This window comes from Morus notabilis, unplaced genomic scaffold (assembly GCF_000414095.1).
Source record: "Morus notabilis unplaced genomic scaffold, ASM41409v2 Scaffold1309, whole genome shotgun sequence".
Classification (NCBI taxonomy): domain Eukaryota; kingdom Viridiplantae; phylum Streptophyta; class Magnoliopsida; order Rosales; family Moraceae; genus Morus; species Morus notabilis.
Window position 1 is genome coordinate 131,694 of NW_010363772.1, and position 23,650 is coordinate 155,343.

Below are 23,650 nucleotides of genomic sequence, written 5' to 3' on the forward strand. Positions count from 1 at the left end.
ATATATATATATATATATATTCAAAGAAGATAAGGTGGGATAACTTAACGTCACTCTTATTATGTGCATCTTTTTTTTCTTTGTCCATTTCTTTCTTCTACACAAAGTCAATACCTCAACTATTTAGGTGATGTTTAATAGAGGAATTTCGTTCCCTGATTCAAATTATAATTTATGATTCGTTACAGTATTTTTTTTTATAAAAAATACACATAAATTAAAAATAATTTTAATTATATGATTTTAATTCATGAACCAAACGGACTCATCATTTTTAAAAACACTCGTATTATTACTACGTGGTCGTTCGTTGGCACAAAATAAATTTAAAAAAAAAAAGTCAAAAAGCTCCAAAAACAAAAAAAGTTTACATGACATGTGTCTGCATTGAGATACATCCAGCCTAGCCTAGCCCCTACCCTAATCCTCTCCTTAATTACCATGCACCCTCTCACACTCTTACATTACCACTATTCCCACGTGCTTTTCATCCCACGCTGCACTGATAACAAAAACTCCCACCCGATCGGTGCGTATACCCACGCGCCTTGGTAGAGAGTGTGTTTTAAACCAAGTGGGTCCCACGCATATTCTGGTGATACACTATGACGACCATAAGGTTGGGTGGAAACATCTTTCCCAATTACAACGTCATCTCTAGTTTACAGCCTCCCTTTAGATTGAAAGAAAGAAACGTACTTCAAAAACCCAACAACGTTACAAACACACCAAAAAAAAAAAAAAAAGGCAATATGGGTGCCTCCTCAGTGCCTGTAAGATAATTTCAAAGAAAAAACTTCAAAAAAGTTTTGATTTTTATTGGGTTTTTTGTTCTTCACTTTTTTCATGTTCTTCAAAAGTTTGAAACTTCTTTTGTTTTTGCAGGTGGTGGTGGTGGTGGAGAGAGAGGAAGATGGAGGAGGAGTTGAGAGAGAAAATGAGAAGAAAGAAGAAGTGAGAGATGTTGAGAAAGGTGGAGTGGGTTTGGAAGCGAAGAAGGAAAATGAAAATGATGAGAAGAAAGTTGAAGCAGAAGAATTCAACATGTCCATGTTGCAGAGGCTGAATCCGACCAACCCTTTGAGGCTTGTCATTAATGGTGGGACCAGAGTCGCAACTCCTTCTCCTTCTCAGTTCTCTCACCCCTCTCAGCCTCGTCCTTCTCCTTCTCAGTTCTCTCATCCCTCTCAGCCTCGTTCTACACCAACCCCTCAAGTAAATTTCAATCTCAATTTTTTTTTTCTTTTTTGATTTTTGTTACGAGAGATTAAGCAGAAGGAGAGCTATCTTATGAGCTTAATCTTGTTAAGTTTTGAAAGTCATGCCTTTAATCTCTTTAAAGTTCTTCACAGATTGTGAAAAGATGTATTGGATTTGATCATTTTTTAGAGTTACTTTTTCATGTCAAGTGATTTTTTATTCTTTCCCTTTTTTGGGGCCAGGAAATTATTGTTTTGAAAAAGTTTCTTCTGAGTTCTGACCCCTAATTTCCAAATGGTGCAAAGAAATCAAAGATATAGAGATATTGATTTTCTGGGGGTTTTTTTTTCTAGGACAAAGTTCTCTCTCATAACAGTCATATACTTATTTTTTCTGATATTTTTTATTTTTTTTATATATTTTTCTGTTTTCTGACCAGCCATCTATAACAACACTAAATTCAAGAGCATACACAAACAAGATATCTCTCTTTCTTTTCCTTCTGCACATGGTGGCGGCAATTGGGCTAGTTGGCTTTCTTATATTCAAGGGAATTCAAGGGCTTTTAATAGCATCAGAAAGTGTCAAAAGAAAAGAGAAAAGAGTGTTGAAATATTTCCTCCCACAAGTAGAAGCTGCATCTCTTTTGGGCATTACACTTGCATTTGTATGGCAAAAAGCAGTCAGAGAATGGCCTAAATTCATGGTTTCTTTCATACTTTGGTGCACTTTTCTCATGTCCTTAACCGCCGGGATCCTCTTAATTTGCTTCCAGAAGGCCCCCACTGATGGTGTTGGAGCCTGCTTCATTGTCTTTGCAATAGGCAATGGCTTATATGCCTGCTCGGTTTCTCAGAGAATCGGGTTTTGCAGCAAGATTTTGGTCAAATCTCTTGAGCCCGTGTCGAAATTCCCTGATCTGAACAAGCCCATTTACATAATGCTTGCGGTTGGATTTTTGTGGATGTCTATGTGGATTTTGGCAGTGATTGGGGCACTGAATTTCTACTTCTCTCCACTGGTCACAATCCTATTAGTGTTGAGCTTGGCTTGGACTGCTGAGGTGATGAGGAATGTCGCGAATATAACAGTTAGTAGGGTGATTGCCTTGTATTATCTTAGAGGAATGCAATCCAATACTCAGTTCTGCTTCCAGAGAGCCTTGACTAAGAATCTTGGAAGTGCTTGCCTCGGGTCTCTCTTCGTGCCTGCAATCGAAGCTCTTCGAATTGTGGCTCGGGCTTTGAATTTACTCGAAGGAGAAGATGAGTTCATGTTCTCTTGTGCACATTGCTGTCTCAGAGTCATGGAGTCCATCTTCAGATATGGCAATGGCTGGGCCTTTGTACAGGTACTTTTTTATCTAGTACTTTTGATTTTTTTTACCAGAAGAATGTTTTCTTCTTGACAAAAAGTTTCATATTCAAATCACGTATTAGATGCAACTTCTTTGTCAAAAGTGTATTACCTATTTTCTTTAGGTTTAAAATCATGTCATTCTCAATTGTGATGTAATTGTGAGCCCTCTTAGTTTCTGGAATGCTTTGAAGCAGCCAGGCATAATGCTATAATACTGACCACCAAACATTTTTCCACTAAATATTTAAGTCCATCTAATACTTTCTTGAATAATCTTGTTATCAAGTTCTTATCTTTGACTTATATACTAATTATGCTACACATAACATAAAATACAAATCCCATTTTTAGTATCAATCTTGTACTTTTATACACTGCATTAGTCATAGTGAATACTTCAACTTTAATAGAGTTATCTTGTGAACCAGATAGCTGCATATGGGAAAGGTTTTGTGAGGGCCTCTCAAGACACGTGGGGACTCTTCGAAGGGCAAGAAATTGAGCCTGTTGTCGACTCTGACATGACCAGCTCGCTCTGCTTCCTCACCGGAGTCTGCAGCGGCTCCGTTTGCGTGATTATGGCTGCTGCTTGGACTTATAAAGTGCACCAAAGTTTCACAGCAACCATTTCACTCCTTGTGTTCTTCATAGGATACCTTATGGTTGGTAGCCCTTATTTGACCAGCTTTTTCTTATATTATATTTATCTCTTCTGCACTCAAATCACGTGATCAACTTACATATCTTGATGGGAAAATTACATAATCCTCTTCTGGATTAAAGTAAAATCTAATGTTCAACCTTATATTCTTATAAATTACAAAAGTAGGCCCTCATATTGTCAATCTCCTACAATTTCCACCCCAATACCAGATTTGGTTACAATTAAACATGAAGATTGCCTTCAAATAAGGTTAGAAAGACCTGTGAAGAAAAAGTTAAAAAGGGAGGGGTTTTAAAGGGATTAACCATCTGAAAGAACATTTTTGTAATTCTTAAGAATATAAGGTTGAATATCAAATTCTACTTAAACTCAAAGGAGAAATTTATGATTTTCCCTTTCTTTTTAATATAGTCTTGATTGGAAATCTGAGTGAGGACTTCATCTTTTTAATGCATATTCAGACAAGGATTGCCATGGCAGTGCCTCATGCCTGTGTGAGCTGCTACTATGTTTGCTATGCTGAGAATCCAGAAAACAGGCTATTTGACAAAACAATCAAGGATCATCTCAGCTTAATGAAATCCGGCCGTGATGTGGTTGTCCGGACGCCTCGAGTACCGCATCAATTCTCAACAACCCAACACACATGATTTAAGAGGTGATCAACAATGCTACTTTATCACCACCGGTAACCAACCAACGCTGTGATCATTCCATGTGACGCATGAAAATTTTGTACAGGTATTAGGCGCTCTTTTAGCTTGACCAATATGCTTTTTCTAAATTTGTACCACATCATGATGGTCACTCCCAAAATGGGGATCAAAACTCATAAAGGGGTCAACCAAGGAACTGAGAATCAAGTTGAAATTATTGAACAATGCTTGTAATAGTATTGTTTGAATTTTGAGTTTGAGGAAGTTGAACCAAAAAGTGGGGTGTGGCTTTGGAAGGATATGAGAACCAAGTGAGACTCCACTCAACAAGGATATGAAAAAGTAAAGGGTATTTTGGTCTACCCCTATAATTATTATATCCTCATATTTTTAGCATATTCCATGCTGAAAAGTCCTACCATTATTTATTTTTTTGCCTTTAGCTCAATAAGACCCACCAAACCAATTATTTTCTGTAATTATTTGATTATTTAATTCCATGTGATCTTGGAAGAATCTCCATGAGGTGTTATTCTTTGTTCTTTTTTGTTTAAATAATCACTTAACTGATAATGTGTTTCTTAGGTGGGATTAGATCATTGTGTTTGCAGCCTAGTGGCAGTGATTAAATTATAAGACTACCTTCATTTGGTGCTTTTCAATCTATTTTTAATGTTCAAATTTCTTATGGACTAAACTAATAATAAAGTTGTACCCTTCCACAGACGTGACGGGAGTGAATGTATGTATTTTTTTTTTGACACAATTGAATATATGTATCTACATTTAATATCAATACGTAATCACTTTCTTTAGGGGTATGTCTTTATCTTACAGAACATAAAATGAAATATTTAAAGGCGTGTTCATTTCACTAATTCGGATTTTCAATTTTAATTTTGTTACTGTAAAAAGTTTTCACAAAAAGTCATATCTAACTTTTTCTCTACAGTAAAAAATTCTCATATAAAATCACATATCAATTTAAATTAAAAATTTAAATAAATAAAATGAACGAGGCTTAAGATGTTGTAGAACTAATTTGACAGACGCAAAATCATGATAAATTATTCTAGAAGCATTATATTTGGGACTAGTTGTGAGTTTATAATCTTTAAATGTCATGGAAAGTTTCTACTTTAATGTTGCTCCACTTTAACAATCCTATCATAATTTTGAATGTGTTTTGTTCAAAGTTCTTTCAATTAAAAATAGAATAATTTTCATAAATACCCCTAAATTATGTTATGGTTCAAAATATCCTCTAATTTTTCAAAACGATTTAAAGCACTATTTGATGTATAAAAAATAGATAAAATTATCTCTACCATCAAGTTCCGTCTATAACCTTAACCGATAATTGAGGTGACATGTCATTAATGGTGTGAGAAATACGTTTTAAAAGATAAAATTTAATTAGTAATGAAAAAACCTATTAACCTATTAACTTTAATATAAAATCACACAAATCAGATAAAATTAAAAGAGTAATTAAAAACATACAAAATAAAAATTAGAAAAACATATCAGCTTGATTCCTTAAAAAAATGGATGGTTGCCATCTCTCTATGTCTCCCACTTTGTTCTATCACTCTCAAATTACTAAAAAAAAGCTATGAGGATGATCTTCACATTCAAAGCAATTCCCAGTGCAAGAACAAGGACAAGAAGATTCGCAAACCCAAAATCAACCACGAACATGAATTTGGTTTATAGGCTATGGTGATCAGAATACCATCACTAGAAGGATTTTTCTTAACAAAATAATAAAAAAAATAAAACTTAACATCAGAACCTAGATTTGCACCACCATTTCCCTCTGTTAGATCCGCACCACTCATGGTAGATCCACACCCAACAAAGTCCATAGCTAGCCGCCGTGTTGGGCTCAGAAATCGCAATTGTCATCCTCACTGTCACCGTCACCGTCAGTTGCAATTGTCCCATCGAGCCCATAACTCTGGCTATGAAATTCATCCCCCGATTTTCCAGAACAAAGCAAAAGGAATCAAAATCAAATTAGCTGAACATGAAATTCATTATAGAGTTTCTGGTTGATCTTGAACAAGATCTTAGAGAGAGATCAGAGAGAGTTGCTGTGGGATTGTGAATTGTGAGAAAATAGGGGAACAAGGCCCAAGGGAAATAACTTTTTTTTTATTTATCTTTTAGTAATTAGATTATGAGTTTCTTTATTAACTTTTAATAATTAATTATTTTAAACTTAGTTTTAATATTTTAATTTGAGTGTCACACAACAATCTGTTAAAGAATGATAAACGAAAATAGAAAGAGAATTTTGAGTGATCTTTTATAAATCAGAAATTGTTTTAAACGGTTTTAAAACATTAATAGTATTTTAAAACAAGTAAATAATTTAAAGGTATTTATGAAATTAATCCTTAAAAATTCATGCTTTTTTTTTTTTTCAATTACATTGCAAATGCATATCAATCAAGGTAGTCAAAAATTGAATGATTGGACAAAGAGTGATCACGTGCCACCTGCCCTCTACTTTTGATATTTTGGTTTCAATCGAAAGCTCTTGTGAAAATGGAGCTTAAAAAAAACAAAAAGGAATCGACTAGCAGTGTATGTATGTGTGTGTGTGATATATATATATATATAGAAGGAGGATTCTGCAACTCAAATGACATTATTAAAAATTTGTGACGAATTACTCTTAAGACATGCTTAAAGTTATATGGGGAAGAAATTATACTATAACTTTGTGTTAGTAGCTTTATACGTGTTTACTTGTCATGCAAAATCCCACTCTTAATTATACCAACATACGCCAAAAAAATTAAAAAAAAATCTGACTCCATATTCCAACAAAATTGTTGGATTGTATCCATCCAAAGTTGAAAATCACTTTTATAGGCTTCATTTATTGGTAAGCTTTTGTTCCAATTAGTGGGGGGTCTTGTCCAACTTCACTTCATTAATGCCTTTCTAATCCAACTCCATTAAATCACAAGCAAAATGCTAAATGAATGTGTTTTAATACAATTTTACTGAAATTGTGATTGACAATAGGTCCCATAGAACCACTTCTGATTGGTTTATATGTAAAGTTTCATTGCCTTTGTCAATAATATTTAAAAGTGGGAATAAGATCGACAATGACACCCACCAACAAAGTTTTTCAATTTATTGATTATTATTCTTGGCATGATTACAACGTTTGGTATATATATATATATTCCAGAGACTTGAAGAACATCTTAGAATCCAATAGGAATGAGTTTTCACGCTGTATGGGCCCACGTGGTTAGGTAATTTGGATATGAGAAGCTTCTGGGATAGAAGCCAAATATTCACTACTTCTGTAGATAAGATGAGAATATATTTTTGGTTGCTAGATAACTGGACTCAACTATTAATGCACGAAGGTACGAGGAGAAAAAGCAGATTCAACGACTTGGTATTTGTTTGGTACATGAGTTATGTTACAGTGTTTTTTTCTTAAAAAATTTTAAATTTTAAAAGTCATAATTAAAATTACGATATGAACTTGTATGTTAAACGAGATCTTAACATAAACAAATTTTAACGATTCTAAAATCATCTAAATTAATCGTTTTGGAAGCATTTAGTATACAGTAATCTTAATCTCTAAGGTGGGAATGGAGCTTGCATATTCTCAAATTTAGTACAAGAATTACAATTTTATAATTCCCAAGTAAAACACCGCAACCAAATACCTATAGTTTAAAACGTAGATATAAAACTAGTGAGATACCTCAAAATCTAAGAGCAGTACCAATGATCGCAAAAGATACGAGTAAGAACGCTCAAAAACAATATTAGCTGTCAAAACGACAATAAAACATAGAAACGATGATAAAAAGGAAACGACATTAAGGACATGGTAGAAGCGACTTCATAATCATAGTAACCATTAAGAATCTCATAAACGGAAATAGCATAGTAACCATTAAGAATCTCATAAACGGAAATAACTCAATTTTGATATTATTGGTCAACCAAAAGCGCCAGAAAATGACAAAACCTAAGAAATGACAATAAGTAATTTAACGACATTAAAATCATAATCAAATTTAAAAAAAAAAAAAGCAACATTAAACAACAAGATTTCATGAGCGGAAATAACTCAATTTTGGTATAAATGATGAATTATAAAAATTCTCCCTGAATTATACCTCTTGTAATAACTGAACCCCTTAATCTTTAAAACGTTACATATTTTCTCCTGAATAATGAGATATAAACAAAAGAGCTCCCCCCATCATATTTTTTTAACAAAAATTAACTATTTTAGTAGTTTTATGTGTTAAAATTTAGTTTGAATTTAAAATTAATTTAAATTTTAAAATTTTAATTATGATATATCCATTATTGATTGAATGTAAGTTAAAATTTTAATGAATTTTTTTGGTAGAATAAAAAAATTTATGAAGTTTTTTTTTCTAATATTTAAATTAGTTTCAATTCAAATTAAATTTTAAACCATAAAATTATCAAAATACTCTCAAAATAACAAATTAGATGTCAATTTCAGTTAAAAACATAATAAATGGTGGTATTTTTTGTTAATATTTCATTATTTAGGGAGAATGAAGTTAAGTTTTAAAGGTCATAAAGCAAAGTGTTACGCCGAGTATAATTTAAAGAGAATTTTTGTACTTAACCCTTGATATAATTGTTCAACAAAAAAGGCCAGAAACGACAAAACCATAGAAACCACAATAAAAAAGAAACAACATTAAAATCATAAACAAATAAAAAAGCCCGACATTAAGGATATCGTAAAAGCGACTTCATAATCATAAGTTATGATTCATATTTCATAGCAAACCGTAAGAATCCATGAACGGAAATGACTGAATTTTGATTTTATTGTTCCATCGAAAAAGGACAGAAAAACGACAAAGCCTTAGAGAACGACAATATTCCAATAAGAAATATAAACGACAGTGAACTTTAGAAACAACAACAAATAAAAGCGGAGCAGCAAGATAGAAAACAATGATAATAAAAAATAACTACAACAGCGACATTACATAAAATACAACAGCGATTAATAGAGATTGCAAAAGCGACATTAACTTGAAAAACGACAAAAACCTAAAAACAAACAAAATCATTGATCAACATCGACCACAGAGTAATAAGACTACCAGTGCAAAAAAAAAAAAAAAAAGTAATACGACTACTGCCACGAAAAACGGCAACAAACCACCCTATAGCCTACACAAAGTGCAACACGGTTGTAATTTGTAAACAATACGAATTGAAGAAACAACAGTGATACGAAAACATAACCCTACCACGACTGCATGAGAACGGCAATACACCTATAAACACAAACATAAATTGGTATAAAGAACAATATCATCGGAAACGATATTATAATAACCAAAATCCGAGCAAAACTCAAAAATAACATCAACTCGAAACAACACCAACTACGGAAACGACACATCATCAAATAAATGACAATCAAATGAAAAACCAAGCATTAACCGGAGCAATTATAAACCAAAAAGAAAAAAAATGCGTAACATGACATAGGATGACCTAGGACACAGGAGAATCGCCATAGCTTTATGGTTAGATTAAACATAACCAAGCAAGATCATTAACTGGTCAAATTCAATACGACTATACTAAACCTGGAGTATATTCAAAAGTGGAAAAACTCAGGTCTGTAACTCAGTTGCTCAATTCAGCAAAGGCTGAAGAAAATCAATACCTCACTTATCCCTAGCATACGCCTTTCATAAATACCAAAACTTTCAGAGTGTTCTTTTCACAACTCAAATCCCAACTCACTCTTTTATGTAAGAGAAAAAACTGTAGCAACTAAAACTCAACAAAGCGCGATGATCTCTAATTTGAAGTACATCGGTTTCCTTGCAAAACAATATTAAAAGAAAAACAAGATTCAACCCTTAGATTGGATATACCAGGAAAAAAAAAATTTAAGAGAGCAATGTGAGCAAACCAAAGGTTGCGAGTGGTGAAATAGCTATTATAACCTAAATACTAATAGCCTAACTATGATTATCAAGTATCAACTCATATCAACAAAATACTAAATCTTCTATATTGCTAGACTACATCAAGTCAATATCCAAATTCCCAACTGCTCACCAAACTGCCATTTCCAAATGCGCATCCAAAGCTCTATAACACACCAATCAAGGATAGTATAGTAAGTCGATGAACAACAAGACATGATCATATAGCCCATGCTAAAGAACAAAACTCCCAAAATAACAATGAAAGGAATGTTTCCCATTTTTTTTCATTCATAAATATAATTGCTAAAATAACAATCCAATTTCACCTAATGGGCACGTATACACTTGGACCGAGTGTTTGATTCCCTTCCTTATGTCCAATTACAGTGCATTATGAATTGGTAGATACACACTCGATAGAAGAACCAATTCTAGCTCAAGCGGAAAAAAAAAAAAAAAAAAAAAACAGAGAGAGAGAGAGAAGGGTACTGATACAAATATAGTTGAAAAACAAAGGGTGCATATATCATTAAGTCACGATCCTATAGCTATTCTACCATAAAACAGTCCAAGACTGAAATCAGATTCTAGCTCAAGAAAGACCAAAAACAGTACTTGAAATCACATATAAACCTTTTGGCAAAATGACCCAAAAACATTAGGAACACAAAGGGTATATTCATACTTCAGTAATTCTACATAAAAAAACTCGACTGTAAATTCCCCAATCCCAAAAGGGCATTATTCAGTTAACAAAACACCACAATCCGGTAATAAATAAGGAAGGGAAAAATGAAAAATTCAGCTTTTTTTTTTCTACCGACAATTGTCTCCTTCCTCCATTTCTTCCTCAGCCGGATTATTTAGAATCCGCCTTGGCAGTAACCCCTTTGGCTTCGCCGGAGCAGCAGCCGCCGCCATGCTCATGGTGATGATGGTGATGATGTCCATGTCCCTGTCCATGACCATGACCATGACCTCCATGTCCATGGCCATGGCTCTTCTTCCCTTTCAACTCCTTCCTCATGTCGTAGGCGTCTTCTCCATCGGCGTAGTACTTAGCCTCGACATCATGAATCTTGTACCCTAGGGTTTCGGTGTAGAGATTGAAAGCGGCTCTGTTGCTCTTGCGGACATGGAGAGAGACATACTCGGCGCCGAAAACCTGTTCCATGGCGTTCTGGGCGGCGCTCATGAGCTTGGTGGCGAGGCCGAGCTTGCGGTGGGTGCGGAGGACGGCGAGGGAGGTGATGTGGCCGTGGCACTCGTTGCTCTCCTCTTCCATCTTGGCGAGGACGTAGCCGACGATGCGGCCGTTGTAGTCCTCGGCGACGTAGAGGAGCTGCGGCCATGAGAGGATGTGGTAGAGGTAGTACTTCATCTGGTAGTTCTCCGGGAGGCAGAACAGATTGCATGCTTGCATCGCCAGAAGGTCGTCGATCGTCGCCTTGCGTATGCACACCATGGCTGGTTTTGGTTGGGGATGATCGGAGCTTATAGGGTTTCTCTGGTTCTAGGGTTTGTGATTGAGGATATATGGGTCGGATTTGATTTTGGTTGTGAGGTTGAAGAAGAAGAGATCGGAGAGAGAGAGAGAGAGAGAGAGGAGAGGACGAAGTAAGGGCTAATTGGATTTGATAAATGGGCTTTCTAATGGGTTTGGCTCTGCAAATGGGTTTGATTGAGCTTGAAGAACATTAGTAATAAATAAACGACAAAAAGTTTGTACTGAGTCCGAAACGACAACATCAAGTGCTAACACAGCAAAATATGAAAAACGATGGCTTGTCCAACAAACGACAATAGAATTGAAACGATATTATTCTAGAAAACGACAGTAATGGGACGACAACATTAATTAATTACAAATCAACTGACAATAACATATAAACGACAGCATTTTAAAGAGGACAATTGATTTGATATTAAAAGGCAGCAGTAGGAAGAACTGATACAGTCTCGAAAACAACATGCAATAGAGTGTCATCAGTCTTGGAAACGATACAGATTTTGAAAACGACAATAACATAGATCTTGAAGGCGAAGGCATATTAAGCAGGTTTGATTGGGCTTCATGACCCAACAGAAGGCCCACATTGCCATGCAATGACTGTTCAAAACGACAACGTCTTTTAACAACGACAAAACGACGTTAATCTAAGCAATAATTTGAAAAAACGACAACATCAAATAATAGAAGACATATCTCGAAAATAAAACTAATTTTGAAATGCTACAATCTGAAAAAAAAGGTGCATATCTCGAAACGACATTAAAATAGAGCAACGAGTCTAGGGAAACGACACTGATTCTAAAAATGAAAAATAATGACAAACCACGACAGCAGTTTTAAGAGGAAAATGTTTATTAAAGACAACATTCAAAAAATAACGACATCTCTAACAAACGACAGTAAAATACAAACGACATGAGCATTCATAAACTACATGATTTTTTTAAAAAACTACAACAATTACAATTGAAAACAGTAACTTGTAAATGAGAACATATTTAAAACGAAAGAAATTGAAAAAACAACTATGCTCGTGACCAAAGAACAATCTCAAAAACAAAATTTTAAAACGACACCGACTTCAGCCTCTTTCCAATGGAAGTGCTTCTACCTCTTGATTTTCCTAACTTTTCCTCATTCTAAAATTTGCTCCATTTAATTAAGTAGGAACTACAAGAAGATTAACGATATCAAGAAGACAACATAGAATCAATGTACTTATCAGATCTACACTCTTGAACTTCAACAAATCATTCATCAACAAAGTAAAATCAACTAAATCTAAAGTTCAAAACAAACAGGAAAAAAAAAAGTAAACGCCATATTAAGCACACATGAAGAATTGTATCTCAGTTTCTGAATTTCCACATTCTGATGTACTTGCTGTTGTGTGTGGTCACTATCTTCTTCATCCCAACAGCCAAGCAAGTAATGGGAGGTCGATCGCTTCTAGGAATACTGTCGATGTGGGTATCTTCCGCAAGCCTTCTCCCTTTCGCTCTCTCAACGACTCCATAATTGCCCCGAGAGCCAGATAACATTTTGCCTTCCAAGACTATGCTGGAAAGAATTTCACCTGTGTTCTGGTTTATAAGACGTACCACACCATCTATTCCTCCAACAACTAAAGTCGACCTGTCATTTCCCAGATGTTGCAAGGAATATATGACATTCGGGCTTACTCGTTTGTCCCACAAAATTCTCATTGTCCTATAAGATGTAACAGAGAAAGTGGATTATGAATTCAAAGATACCGACTGTTTAATATGACATATTATCTAGAGCATCTATCACAGTACATACCTAAGGTCCCAACAAGTTGTATAACCAGAAGTTGATCCAGCAAACACCAGGTGAGAGCATGGGTTAAAAGACAAAGCCCTCAAGTCTGGGGGAAAGTACGAAATTAAAGCTATGCTTTGTATCTTGAGCAAAGATCCCGCATTACTCGATTTATATATTGTGTGAAACCAAGTAATATTTCGAAAGAAGCATAACATCCCTAAGATGGTAGGAAGACTATCTAACCTGTGGAATTTCTTGATCTTAGCTTCGCTATCCGCTGATCAGATAAGAGACCTGATATGGAGACGCTACCGAGAGAGGAACCGCTGATTATCAATTGATCATCTCTCAAATCTAAGCATGATAATGGCCCATCATGCATCCTGCAAAAAGAAAAGTAGAATCACATAAACTTGATTGATGAAAACCATGTCCCTTTTCAAAGAGCTGTTTAAGAAGAAGAGAACCGTTCCCTTCAATAGAAACCTCCGTGCTAAGTTGCAAAATAAACCAGAGGAAAGATGGTTGATCAGAAGCATAACATTTTTATTTAGTGATACAACATAGCAATTCGCATCGCAAGAAAACAAAGCAAATTCAGAACATCATATATAATCAATATATGCTTGGCAGCTAAAATTTGATGGTAATCTGGCAAAAGTAAGAGAGCACAGAATCCAAATTAGAAAATTTCTTTTCTGCCTACCTAATTATCCGAGAACAACTCTTACTGTACATGTCAAATACACGAGCAGTTCCATCTTCACACCCAACCACAGCCTCTGGATCAAAGTAACTATGAACAGAAAAGAATTGACAGTTAAAGTTAACATCACTAAATTAAGCCAGAACGTATTTGTTTGGATGGGACTAAGGATATGGTCAAAACAATTAATCATAGAAGGTCAGTCCAATACAATGCATGGTTCCCAGGTTAATACGCAAAACAGATTGCAATTTGTCTCGTTCACTGTTTCCTAATTCCAGCTTTATGTTATTCGTTTTAATCATGCTGACAACGTGACAAACTAAGCAATTGCAACAAATTTAAGATAAAAAGGACTATCAAGCAGCATACCGCATGCATAGACCCTTAGCAAAGGTACCCTCACGGGAAGGAAACATACTTTTTGTCCCACTTCGCCTCCATATACATAACCGGGTGCCAAGCAATCCAACAATCTGTAGTACATATTTCAAAAAAAAAAAAAAAAGTTACAAATATAAGAAGGAAAAATGTTAAATTTGCGAATTCCATGCTTACCAACAACAATAATGAGCTAACTACGCTATACAAAATATCAAAACAACATTGGCATGCTATAAAAATGAACTGTCGGTCTAGAATGTGATGGTAGCAGTTTACACAAGTCATTTTTACCTTGCTCTCATCGAAATCAAAGTCAACTAGAGAGGCTGTGTCTGGTGTTGAATATTCTTCTACACAATTATAATTCTCTAACGACCAAAGCCGCATAACCTAGCATAAGATCCAGCAAAAAAATAGTAAGCTTCTGATGCAGAATACTTCACGAGTAAAAAGCTCTAGATTTGAGTACAAAAATAAAATATTAAAAAAAAATCTATCAAACGGAGAAATAACTATCTTAAATTGAGAGAAGAAGTCAAACAACAATCCTTTTTATTTGAAGGTACCATGAGGGCTTGGAAAGGGCAAACAAGACCAAACAGCCTTACTTTGCAAGAAAGGAAGAAAGGACAGTGCAAGAAAGATAAGCTTAGGAGAGCCGAGATGATTGCCGATTAGTAAAATAAAAAGCGTCTACATAAGAAACTTACACATGATAATCTTCATCATATCAGCATTAGAATTATAGTCTCTCCTTTTCATGTAAAGACAAGTAATTCTTGCTAGACTGACTGATTATAAGTCGATGAAAATTTTCAGAAACGTAATGTTCGACTCGTGACTCATGTCTGAATTAAGAATTACCTTATCACCAACACCAGTAAGAAGCAAGCCCATCTTCATTCGGCACTGCTTCACCCTAAAGAAATCAATGTAAGAACACATGAAGTACATTACATCCGAACCAATATTCTCGTGGAGCCCTACAGCTTTTTAATAAAAAAACAGCACATCCAACTCAATATTGTCGTAGAGTCCTACAACTTTGTCATTGGCAATTTTTTACAACTTTAACAGCTAATAATATTCTACAATGTGGCTGATGTTTAATGGGAAATTTCAAACGCGTAAGCAAAATGTATAAACTATAAAATGAAAATATAAACGCAAGAAAAGTCCATCGATTTCAATTGCATAAGAACTTGACAAAGCTCTTAACTTTTTGACAATGAGGGGTTTAACAGAAAGGAGAAAGTATCCAAAACTACAAGTTTATTAAAAATTTAAAACACGTGATGTCTTCAAAATGTAATACAACAAATCGGCGAATATTTACAATTTGAATCTAAAATTTGCCCAATATCAAGTGTAAAAGCCATACATGAGGCAAGAAAGTCTATAAATGCATGAGAAATAAAAGTTTAAACCTTTAACAATGTAGATTAAAAAGATTGGAGAAAGTAAAACCACAACCAGAGCTTTCCCAGCAAAAAAAAAGGAAAAAAAAAAAAAAAAAAAAAAAAGAAAGGAAAGTTCCATACTGAAGAAGCATGGATTTCAGAAAATTCTGCATAAAAAATCAAGGAAATTTACCCGAGAGAATGGCCTTTCCATTGATCCACACCAATCTCTCCTTCTCGCAATGCCAACCGGTGACGCTCCATGGCCATCTCCTCCAAATAAACATTCAGTGACTTCTCCGAACTCTCGGAGTAACCCACGAAACCCATCTTCCTCCGCTGCTTCAAGTAGAAGACTTGGAGCAGCTTAGACTTGTTGATAATCGCGTTCCTTCAATAACAACGACCAAAATTTTCGATTTTGAGCTTCGATTTCTCTAGAGAGAGAAGTAAGAGAGAGAAAGAGGTACCAGGATTTGCAGACGGCGGAGGAGCGGACGAGGTCGAAGAGGTCCAGGAAGGAGAAGACGATACAGAGGATGTCGTGTTCGAGAGAGTGGATTGTGGTCGGACCTCCATGCCTCTTCTTGTTGCCGGCCGGAGTGGGGTCCATTCGCCGCCGGCGAGCTCTCAGCGCGGCGAGGAAAATTTGTCGGAGAGATTGGCTTCAGCGACGATAAAACTTTCTTTAATCTTTAACTAGCCGTAAATGGCGCGAGTGGATGTCGTTTTCGGTTATTGACATAGGATACGTCTGTCGGTCTCTGCGGTTCAATTTTTGTTGTCGTTTTCATCTTGTGGTGTCGTTCACCTTAAATTAGCGACTCGCATTATGTGTTGTTTATGATCCTCGACGGTGCATGACAAATGGTAGTGTGACTTTTTCTGTCATTTTTATTATTATTTATGCATTTGTTGTTTTATAAATGGATTTTATTATTATCATATATTATTATTTAAATAAAAATTGAGATTAAGTGATAAAGAGAGAAAAGTGAGTTAGTATTTTTGTATTGCAAGTTTTTGAAAGGTACTACTTATTATTCTTGTTTTCATCTAATGGATGTCGTAGTATGATGCGGAAGTTTTCTGTCGTTTTCCCGTATTGACAAGTGACAGCGCGGCTGGATTAGTATGTGATTAGATTATTGGTATCCTGTGGTGCAAGACTGCTACATTTATTGTAGTTTCCTTTTCATGTTGTCATTCGTTTTATATTACTACATCGGCGACACCATAATTCATGTCGTGTTGTTGTGTTGATGGTTTTTGAAGAATACGTGCTATTGTCGTTTTCGCTTTGAGCCGGTCCACTTGGCACTTTTTGGCATCGCTTTTCGTTAACCTCACTCTTTTGGCTTTGGGTGTCGTTTTTTCGTTCCACTACTTTCATTATCATTTTCTGTTAATTGACTTTTTATTGTCGTTTTTTTTAATCGTAGAGGTCCCTACTTTCGTGTTAACATTGAGTAGTGGAACGAAAAAACGACAATGGTTTATGTCATATAGTTCCAGACAGGTATACGACAACGATGTAATGTTTTATGTTGAATGCCAGTTTTATTAAATAGGTCTGATTCATAGATATATCAAGCAAACTTAAAAATTAACAATTATAAAACAGTGAACCCGTCCATAATTCATTCACCATGAACAGATAACCAAGGAAAGGGAAAAAAAAAGTATTAAAAATAAAAATAAAACAGTATAAGCAAATTTCTGAACATTTCTTTTATTAATCAATGAAATGGAAGTAAATTAGCATTAGAGAATGCCAAGTGAGCTACCCTGTAAGACTTTTCTAGAAACTAATTAATTAAAGCAAAGAAAACGCTGGACAAACCTTGATTAATTAATTTATTGGATAAACTAATTAATTAACTATATATATATATTTTTTTTTTATTTAGTCGTATCTGGGAGGGGTGTGCCATCAAGGAAGTGTTTGACGAGTGAGAGAGCTCTGGCAGGCTGGTAGCTTGGCACTTGATGCCCAGCCTCTCTTATTGTTGCAAATGTTAGGTCTCCCTTGTACACTTCTGTAAATCCACCAACCTGTAATATTCATTTTTTTTTTTTTTTTTTACACAAGCAAAACAGGAAAAAAAAAAAAAAAGTCATTTAATTATAAATTATAGTATATCAAAAGCTATATATAATGAAGCTTCCTTTGTTACTTTCACGTCATGATATTATATAAAGAAATATTTACTTTAAGGGCATTAAAAATATCTAAATCAAAGTGAAAAGGGAAGGACATTTAATAATTAAAAAAACTAGATATATATAATAAATATAAATATAAATATACCTCTCCACCAAAGAACCAAGGATGCCATTCTGTCTTCACAGGAAGGTTCATCTTGGCTATGGAGTACTTGGTTGAAGTTACTGGTACCCTTCCGTCTATATCCCCACTGCATCCATACATTTCATCCAACATATGGAATAAAATTAGAATAATATATGATAAGGGAAAGGACATGAACACATGATCTGTTTTCACCACCCTCTATAGGGTACATATGTTAGGCCATTGTTGTTTTGTGTGACAAATGATGTGACCATGTTATAGCTAGCTAGCTAGGTCACATCTATTATATAAATGTTAGTCAATATTTTTGCTAATATTAGTGATGAAGATTATAATAATATTAGTAGGCGTGTGTATATATTTATACATATGTGATCATAATATATATTTACCTAAAAATCCAGACACGAAGACCTTTGGCCATAAACTCGCGTAAGAGAGGAATAATAGTGGAGGGACTATCATTCCACTTTTTGAGGACATCACTGCATGGTTCCCAGTCATAAGGGAGCTTTGTCACATTGGCATGCAAGGCAGCTTGTACATCTTCTCTATTCAAGTATGCAAGAACATAGTAATCACTGCACGGGTCAAAATTTCTCAACTGCACCCCCAAAAAAAATAAAATAATTAACATAAATTAATTTGTCCTGACTACATTGATGTATATGTTCAGTAGAAGGACAATTTGAATTTTGTTTGCTATATATATGTGTATCGAAAAATATTTACTTACAGAAGCCTTCTTGGGTTTGGCAGTGAGGTTGGATGAAGCACAAGAAGGGGCATAAATGTTGTAGATGTCAATGTAGTAAAGATCCTTGTTTGCTTCATCGACGGCGTCGCTGCACGCCGGAGATTGCTTAGTAGCATTAGGCGAGAAATCGCAGTGACTTTGGATTATGTTAGCGGCATGATCAGAGATTAAGGCATGATTCGCTAGGTAGTCATACATTCCTTTTTCATCGGTCTCGTCGTTAATCACTGCGTTCCCAATCTAGCACCCAAACAAAGAAAAAATAGGTAAACACAAAAAGAAATGTACATAGGTTAACAACTACTTTATTTTAGTTAAGAAGATTTCAATTTTGCCAAGTACTAAAAGTGCTCATCAAATCAATCTCATCAATGTTGTTTGGTTTTGATAAGTAAAATCAATGGGTGCATTTAGAATTCATTTTAAAATAATTTTATTTTTTATATAAAAATGAAAATAAAAATACTTTTAATCTCAGACAGAAATTATTTTTGACAATGCATTTAGTAGTTTTAACAAGAGATTATTTTCAGTATAAAAAAACCATTAATGTCTCTCTCTCTCTCTGCTCGAGAGAGGAGAAAACAAAAATAAAAAATAAAAAAATGACTAAAAGTCATTTTTTATTTCTCTTCTATTTTATACTAAACTAAAAAATCATTTTCATTTTTTTTTATCTTTAATTGTGTCAAACGCTGTTTTAAAATTTTTTTTTTTTTCAAATGTAAAAAATAAAAATAATAACAATTCCAAATAAGGCAAATATTTTTTTAATCATCCGAAGTGAACAATGGGCTTGTAAGAAGAAGGTCCAGTACAAGCCTACTAAGACTAGATAACTTTCTTCATCAATATTCATGACAAAGGAAAAAAAAAAAAAAACAAACGTAGGAATCATGACACGAACAAAATGATAATGAAATAGGACCCCAAAAGCAAAATTATCATGACAAATTATGAACAATTTTGCACCACCAGACGTGGGAATAATATTTATAAACTGACCAATAATATTATGTAGCTGCCCCATTTTCAAAACCTTTACAACTAGCACTACCCTACCCACTTGTACTCATATGAGAGCATTCTCTCCGTATATTATTGGCCGTGGAATTGATCCCCTTTTTATTTTTCATGTTTTTTGAGAAAAAAAATAAAAACGTTTTCAAAACGGCGTTTGACGCTATAAAGATAAAAAATAAAAATGAAAATAATTTTTTAGTTCAGTGTAAAATGAGAGAGAAATGAAAAGCGACTATTAGTCATTTTTCATTTTTTATTTTCATTTTCTCTTCTCTCGAGCATAGAGAGAGAAAGAGAGGCATTAATGGATTTTTTTACACTGAAAATAATCTTTTAATAAAACTACCAAAGACATTTTTAAAACTAATTTTTGTCTGAGATTGAAAACGTTTCCATTTTCATTTTCATACAAAAAAACAAAATCATTTTAGAACGAGTTCCAAACGCGCCCATTGAGTTCTTCAATTGATTAAAAAATAGTTCATTTCAACTAAATCATTTGTATATAAATAGAATTAAAATATGAGGTCTTATTACGTATCCATTAATTATTAATATATGACAATGGCCAATTATGAAATAGAATTTGACAAATATATTACAGATCGATCTACTAGGGGTTTGGGGACCACAGAATGTGGCTGGATTTCTTTGAGTTTCAATAATTTATTCTAAGGGGAAAAAAATTAAAAAAAAAAAAAAAAAAAAAAAAAACTAGAGAGAGAGAGAGAGAGAGAGAGAAGGGACATACAAGGATTCCTTTGAGATTGATAATTGTCTTGTTGGCCCTCTTGTTGTGATGGAGAATGGTATGTGCAAGTTGAGGCACATAATGCCCAGCATAGCTTTCACCAGAAATGTAGAAATCTCTGCCTTTGTATTCAGGAAATCTCTTCAACCAATTCACCAAAAACCGATAATTATCTTCTGCTGTTTTCTTGTCTCCACTATCAGCATAATCTGATGATCTATTGGAGTATGAAAACCCCACCCCAGCTGGTGACTCAAGAAACAAAACATTGGCAGCTGAAAAAATAATAATAAAAAGAAAAAAAAAAAAAACACTTTAGTGTATAGAAATATATATGGAGAGGAATTATTATCGGTCGATATTTGAGTAGCTATGTAGGTTTGCATAGTTACGTATCATCAAATCACGTTAGAATTATATAAAATTCAATATTTTTACGAAGATGTTACCGTAATTCCATGAATATTTGTTCGTGTAGAGAGTTTTGCCGTCGCTGTAGACGCGGAATGGTCCCAACTCTTGCATTGCTCCATAGGCTAGTGAAGAGCACCCGGGTCCTATGTAACATCATCACGTGAACATGGTTACTTAGGAAAGAAAGAAAAAAAAAAAACGGAGAATAAAAACAAAAGAAAAATGTGCGTCAAGTATATGGTATTCTACACTTTTTTTATGACTTTGGAATTTGGTGTAACAAAGAGGCATGTGGATAAATACACTGCAAATAATATTTTAATCTTTTAGTCCACGTAAACTTCAGCATCAAGTTAGGAGATGTTTGGTTCATGGATTAGAATCATGTGATTAGAATCATTTTCGATTTACGTGTATTTTTTGTGAGAGAAAACACTATAGCGAGTCATCAACCATAATTCAAATCATAGTTTGAATCCTTCAACCAAACATCCATTTAATTTCCCTAATTTATAAGGGAAAAAACACCTCGAATAATTAATGTTGTCATGTAATAACAAAAAATACACCTTCTAGATATTAATTCCTGATTTTCTTTTTGTTGGGTATGCACGTAAATGTAAATGCGTATCTATAACATGCATAATTAGATAAAAAAAAATTAACTAATTATATTTATTTGCATATACTTATATCTGAGTTCATGATTATCTTTGCATAATTGTAATAATTCGAACCTACAAATTATTTAAAAAAAAAAAAAAACATATTTACAAAGAGCACGGCGTAAAATCCTCAACAGGGAGTAAAGTTTGGGATTTGAATCCCCACCCCAGCCCTACCCGCAAAAGGCGCTGGTAAATGACAACTTGCACAAGAGTGGCTTTGAATTTAAAATATCTTTCATAAAATATCTTTTTTTTTTTTTTTTTTTTTTGCATTGAAAATATCTGTACTATATATGATATAATACATTTGGATATTTAAAAAACCAGGTAAGCAAATTCGGCATGGTAACATCTTGTTGGCCAAACAGGGAAACCTTATAATTTGCATTGCCAACGCGTAAAGAATTTTAGAAAAACACGCAAACTAACTAGTCGTCATTTATTATAAGTACGATAAAAAATTTTTTTTAAGAGAGTACGTACTTTGCATTAATTGGTCTTTTGAAAATCATTATTTTAGCTATGAATTCCAACCTACGAAAGAAAAAAATAAACACCAACTCTATATTATGCAAAGGCGTGGCCTAATTTACCAAACAAGGAGTATGAGACACAAAAGAGAGATATACAAACAATCATAAGAAATACCAAAAAAAAATAATTAAATAATTAAATTTATTGATACATTGAATATTTCACGTCAGATTTGAGATTTTTTCATTTCACATGCGTATAATATATATCATCCCCACATTCTCTCAACGAAACAAAAATAAATAAGTAACAAATAAAATAAACAACAAAATTGAGCTAATATTGATTGAAAAAAATTAGCCCTAACTATTGCAATGAGGAATAGAAGAAGAAGAGGAGGAAGAAAGAAGATAAGAAGTTACCTCCATTGAGCCAAAGAAGAAGAGGCAAGGAGTCTTGGTGATAGTGAGCCTCAGCAAAATAGTAATAAAGCGAACGACCTGCCGTTTTGTCCACCGTGACATAACCACCATACTGAGTGAAATTCACCCTCGGCTGTCCCGGCAATCTTCCGGTCCTATCTCTCTCTTTTAAGCCCTCGTGAATGCCGTTTTTCTCTTCCACATTGTCGTCGACGTCGTGGTCGCCGTGAGTATTCACCGCGAAAAGGCTCGTGTCTACGCCGTAGATTTGCTTCAACTTGGGCTTGCTCAAATGGACGAGGGACTTGGCTTGCTTTTGGCTGCCATGGATTTCACTCACAAAGCAAGAGAGAATTATGATGAGAAGAAGTGAGAAGAGAACCCAACTAGGGTTTGGTCTCATTTTTGTTTAAGATTTTTGGAAATCCAAAAAGAAAAGAAGATTGATGAAAGAAAAGAAGTTTTGGCGGTTGGATCGGGGCTTGGTAGAGTACAGTTATATATATATATATATATATATATATATATGTGCGTGTATGGGAAGTATGATTGTTTGAAAATGTGCAGAAGTTTTTTTTCTTTTTTTTTTTCCCCAACAACCAATGAAGGGCTAGGATTGGATGAATCGGTTATATAAATGTGGAATATTAAGGGATCGGATTGGATGAGGGAATTTTGTTTCTTTGTCACCAATCATGTTATGCCATGTGAGGAGTGTTTAGGGGGTGTGATATGTCTATTGTTTTATTAACAAAAGCCACATGCAAATTAATAATGTAAATCCAACTAGACAAAATTGCAAAATTTAAGTGAAAAATATTAAGGACCGACGGATCTATATATAAAAGTCAAATTCATAAATCCGCGATCAAGATCCCTACATTATTATTATCAAATTTTTTTTTTAATTTTTCTGTTAAAAAAATGAGAATTTGTTTTTGGAAGAGAGAGAGCACTAATTTATTATTATTATTTTTTTTAGAATAAGCACTTAATTTAACTAGTTAGATGATTACTTCAAATTTCAATAATGATGGCTTCCTTCCCTCAATAATTGCAGCCTTATGATGAGAAAAATTATATGCCGAAACCCATCATAAGTACTCAGTATAATTTGCGTGGACAAGTAGTACTTTGGAAAAGTGCAATTTGTTCTGCTTAAATGGATTA

The 23,650-nt window shown here is 34.2% G+C and overlaps 4 protein-coding genes across 4 annotated transcripts in view; 1 reads left to right on the forward strand and 3 right to left on the reverse strand.

The window, feature by feature from the left end:
- LOC21391334 (protein PNS1) overlaps positions 1-4,395 on the forward strand; it is an 11,317-nt gene extending 6,922 nt beyond the window's left edge. The window contains exons 4-7 of the mRNA XM_024170043.1: positions 904-1,215; positions 1,640-2,551; positions 2,988-3,221; positions 3,685-4,395. Of these exons, the coding sequence (XP_024025811.1) occupies positions 904-1,215; positions 1,640-2,551; positions 2,988-3,221; positions 3,685-3,873 (1,647 nt within the window). The 3' untranslated portion in view covers positions 3,874-4,395. The remainder of the gene's footprint in view (positions 1-903; positions 1,216-1,639; positions 2,552-2,987; positions 3,222-3,684) is intronic.
- A 6,167-nt stretch (positions 4,396-10,562) lies between these two features.
- On the reverse strand, positions 10,563-11,530 carry LOC21391335 (N-terminal acetyltransferase A complex catalytic subunit NAA10). Its single transcript, XM_010104974.2, has one exon. It carries the CDS (start codon positions 11,332-11,334, stop codon positions 10,729-10,731), a length of 606 nt encoding a protein of 201 aa, XP_010103276.1. The 5' UTR covers positions 11,335-11,530; the 3' UTR covers positions 10,563-10,728.
- A 1,170-nt stretch (positions 11,531-12,700) lies between these two features.
- Positions 12,701-16,355, reverse strand: LOC21391336 (F-box/WD-40 repeat-containing protein At3g52030). Its single transcript, XM_010104975.2, has 9 exons — positions 16,128-16,355; positions 15,851-16,048; positions 15,122-15,176; positions 14,549-14,647; positions 14,246-14,349; positions 13,874-13,963; positions 13,411-13,550; positions 13,186-13,270; positions 12,701-13,092 (listed from the first exon to the last, which is right to left on the reverse strand). The coding sequence occupies exons 1-9, from the start codon at positions 16,268-16,270 to the stop codon at positions 12,732-12,734; spliced, it is 1,275 nt and encodes a 424-aa protein (XP_010103277.1). The 5' UTR covers positions 16,271-16,355; the 3' UTR covers positions 12,701-12,731.
- Positions 16,356-17,365: 1,010 nt separating this feature from the next.
- Positions 17,366-22,960, reverse strand: LOC21391337 (serine carboxypeptidase-like 40). The gene is made up of 7 exons (XM_010104976.2): positions 22,481-22,960; positions 20,952-21,059; positions 20,503-20,777; positions 18,708-18,968; positions 18,364-18,575; positions 17,969-18,074; positions 17,366-17,712 (listed from the first exon to the last, which is right to left on the reverse strand). The coding sequence occupies exons 1-7, from the start codon at positions 22,881-22,883 to the stop codon at positions 17,560-17,562; spliced, it is 1,518 nt and encodes a 505-aa protein (XP_010103278.1). The 5' UTR covers positions 22,884-22,960; the 3' UTR covers positions 17,366-17,559.
- Positions 22,961-23,650: the final 690 nt, after the last annotated feature.

Bases quoted from the DNA above. Each gene is read 5' to 3' on its own strand.
- LOC21391337 (XM_010104976.2), bottom strand. From the start codon at position 22,883: ATGAGACCAAACCCTAGTTGGGTTCTCTTCTCACTTCTTCTCATCATA. The intron at 18,969-20,502 runs GTATGTCCCTTC...TTTGGGTGCTAG, and splicing joins TCAATCTCAAAGGAATCCTT to ATTGGGAACGCAGTGATTAA. The intron at 18,075-18,363 runs GTAAATATATAT...GTATGGATGCAG, and splicing joins CTTCGTGTCTGGATTTTTAG to TGGGGATATAGACGGAAGGG.
- LOC21391336 (XM_010104975.2), bottom strand. From the start codon at position 16,270: ATGGACCCCACTCCGGCCGGCAACAAGAAGAGGCATGGAGGTCCGACC. The intron at 13,964-14,245 runs GTATGCTGCTTG...TTCTGTTCATAG, and splicing joins GCTAAGGGTCTATGCATGCG to TTACTTTGATCCAGAGGCTG. The intron at 13,271-13,410 runs GTTAGATAGTCT...ACTTTCCCCCAG, and splicing joins AAGATCAAGAAATTCCACAG to ACTTGAGGGCTTTGTCTTTT.
- LOC21391335 (XM_010104974.2), bottom strand. From the start codon at position 11,334: ATGGTGTGCATACGCAAGGCGACGATCGACGACCTTCTGGCGATGCAA.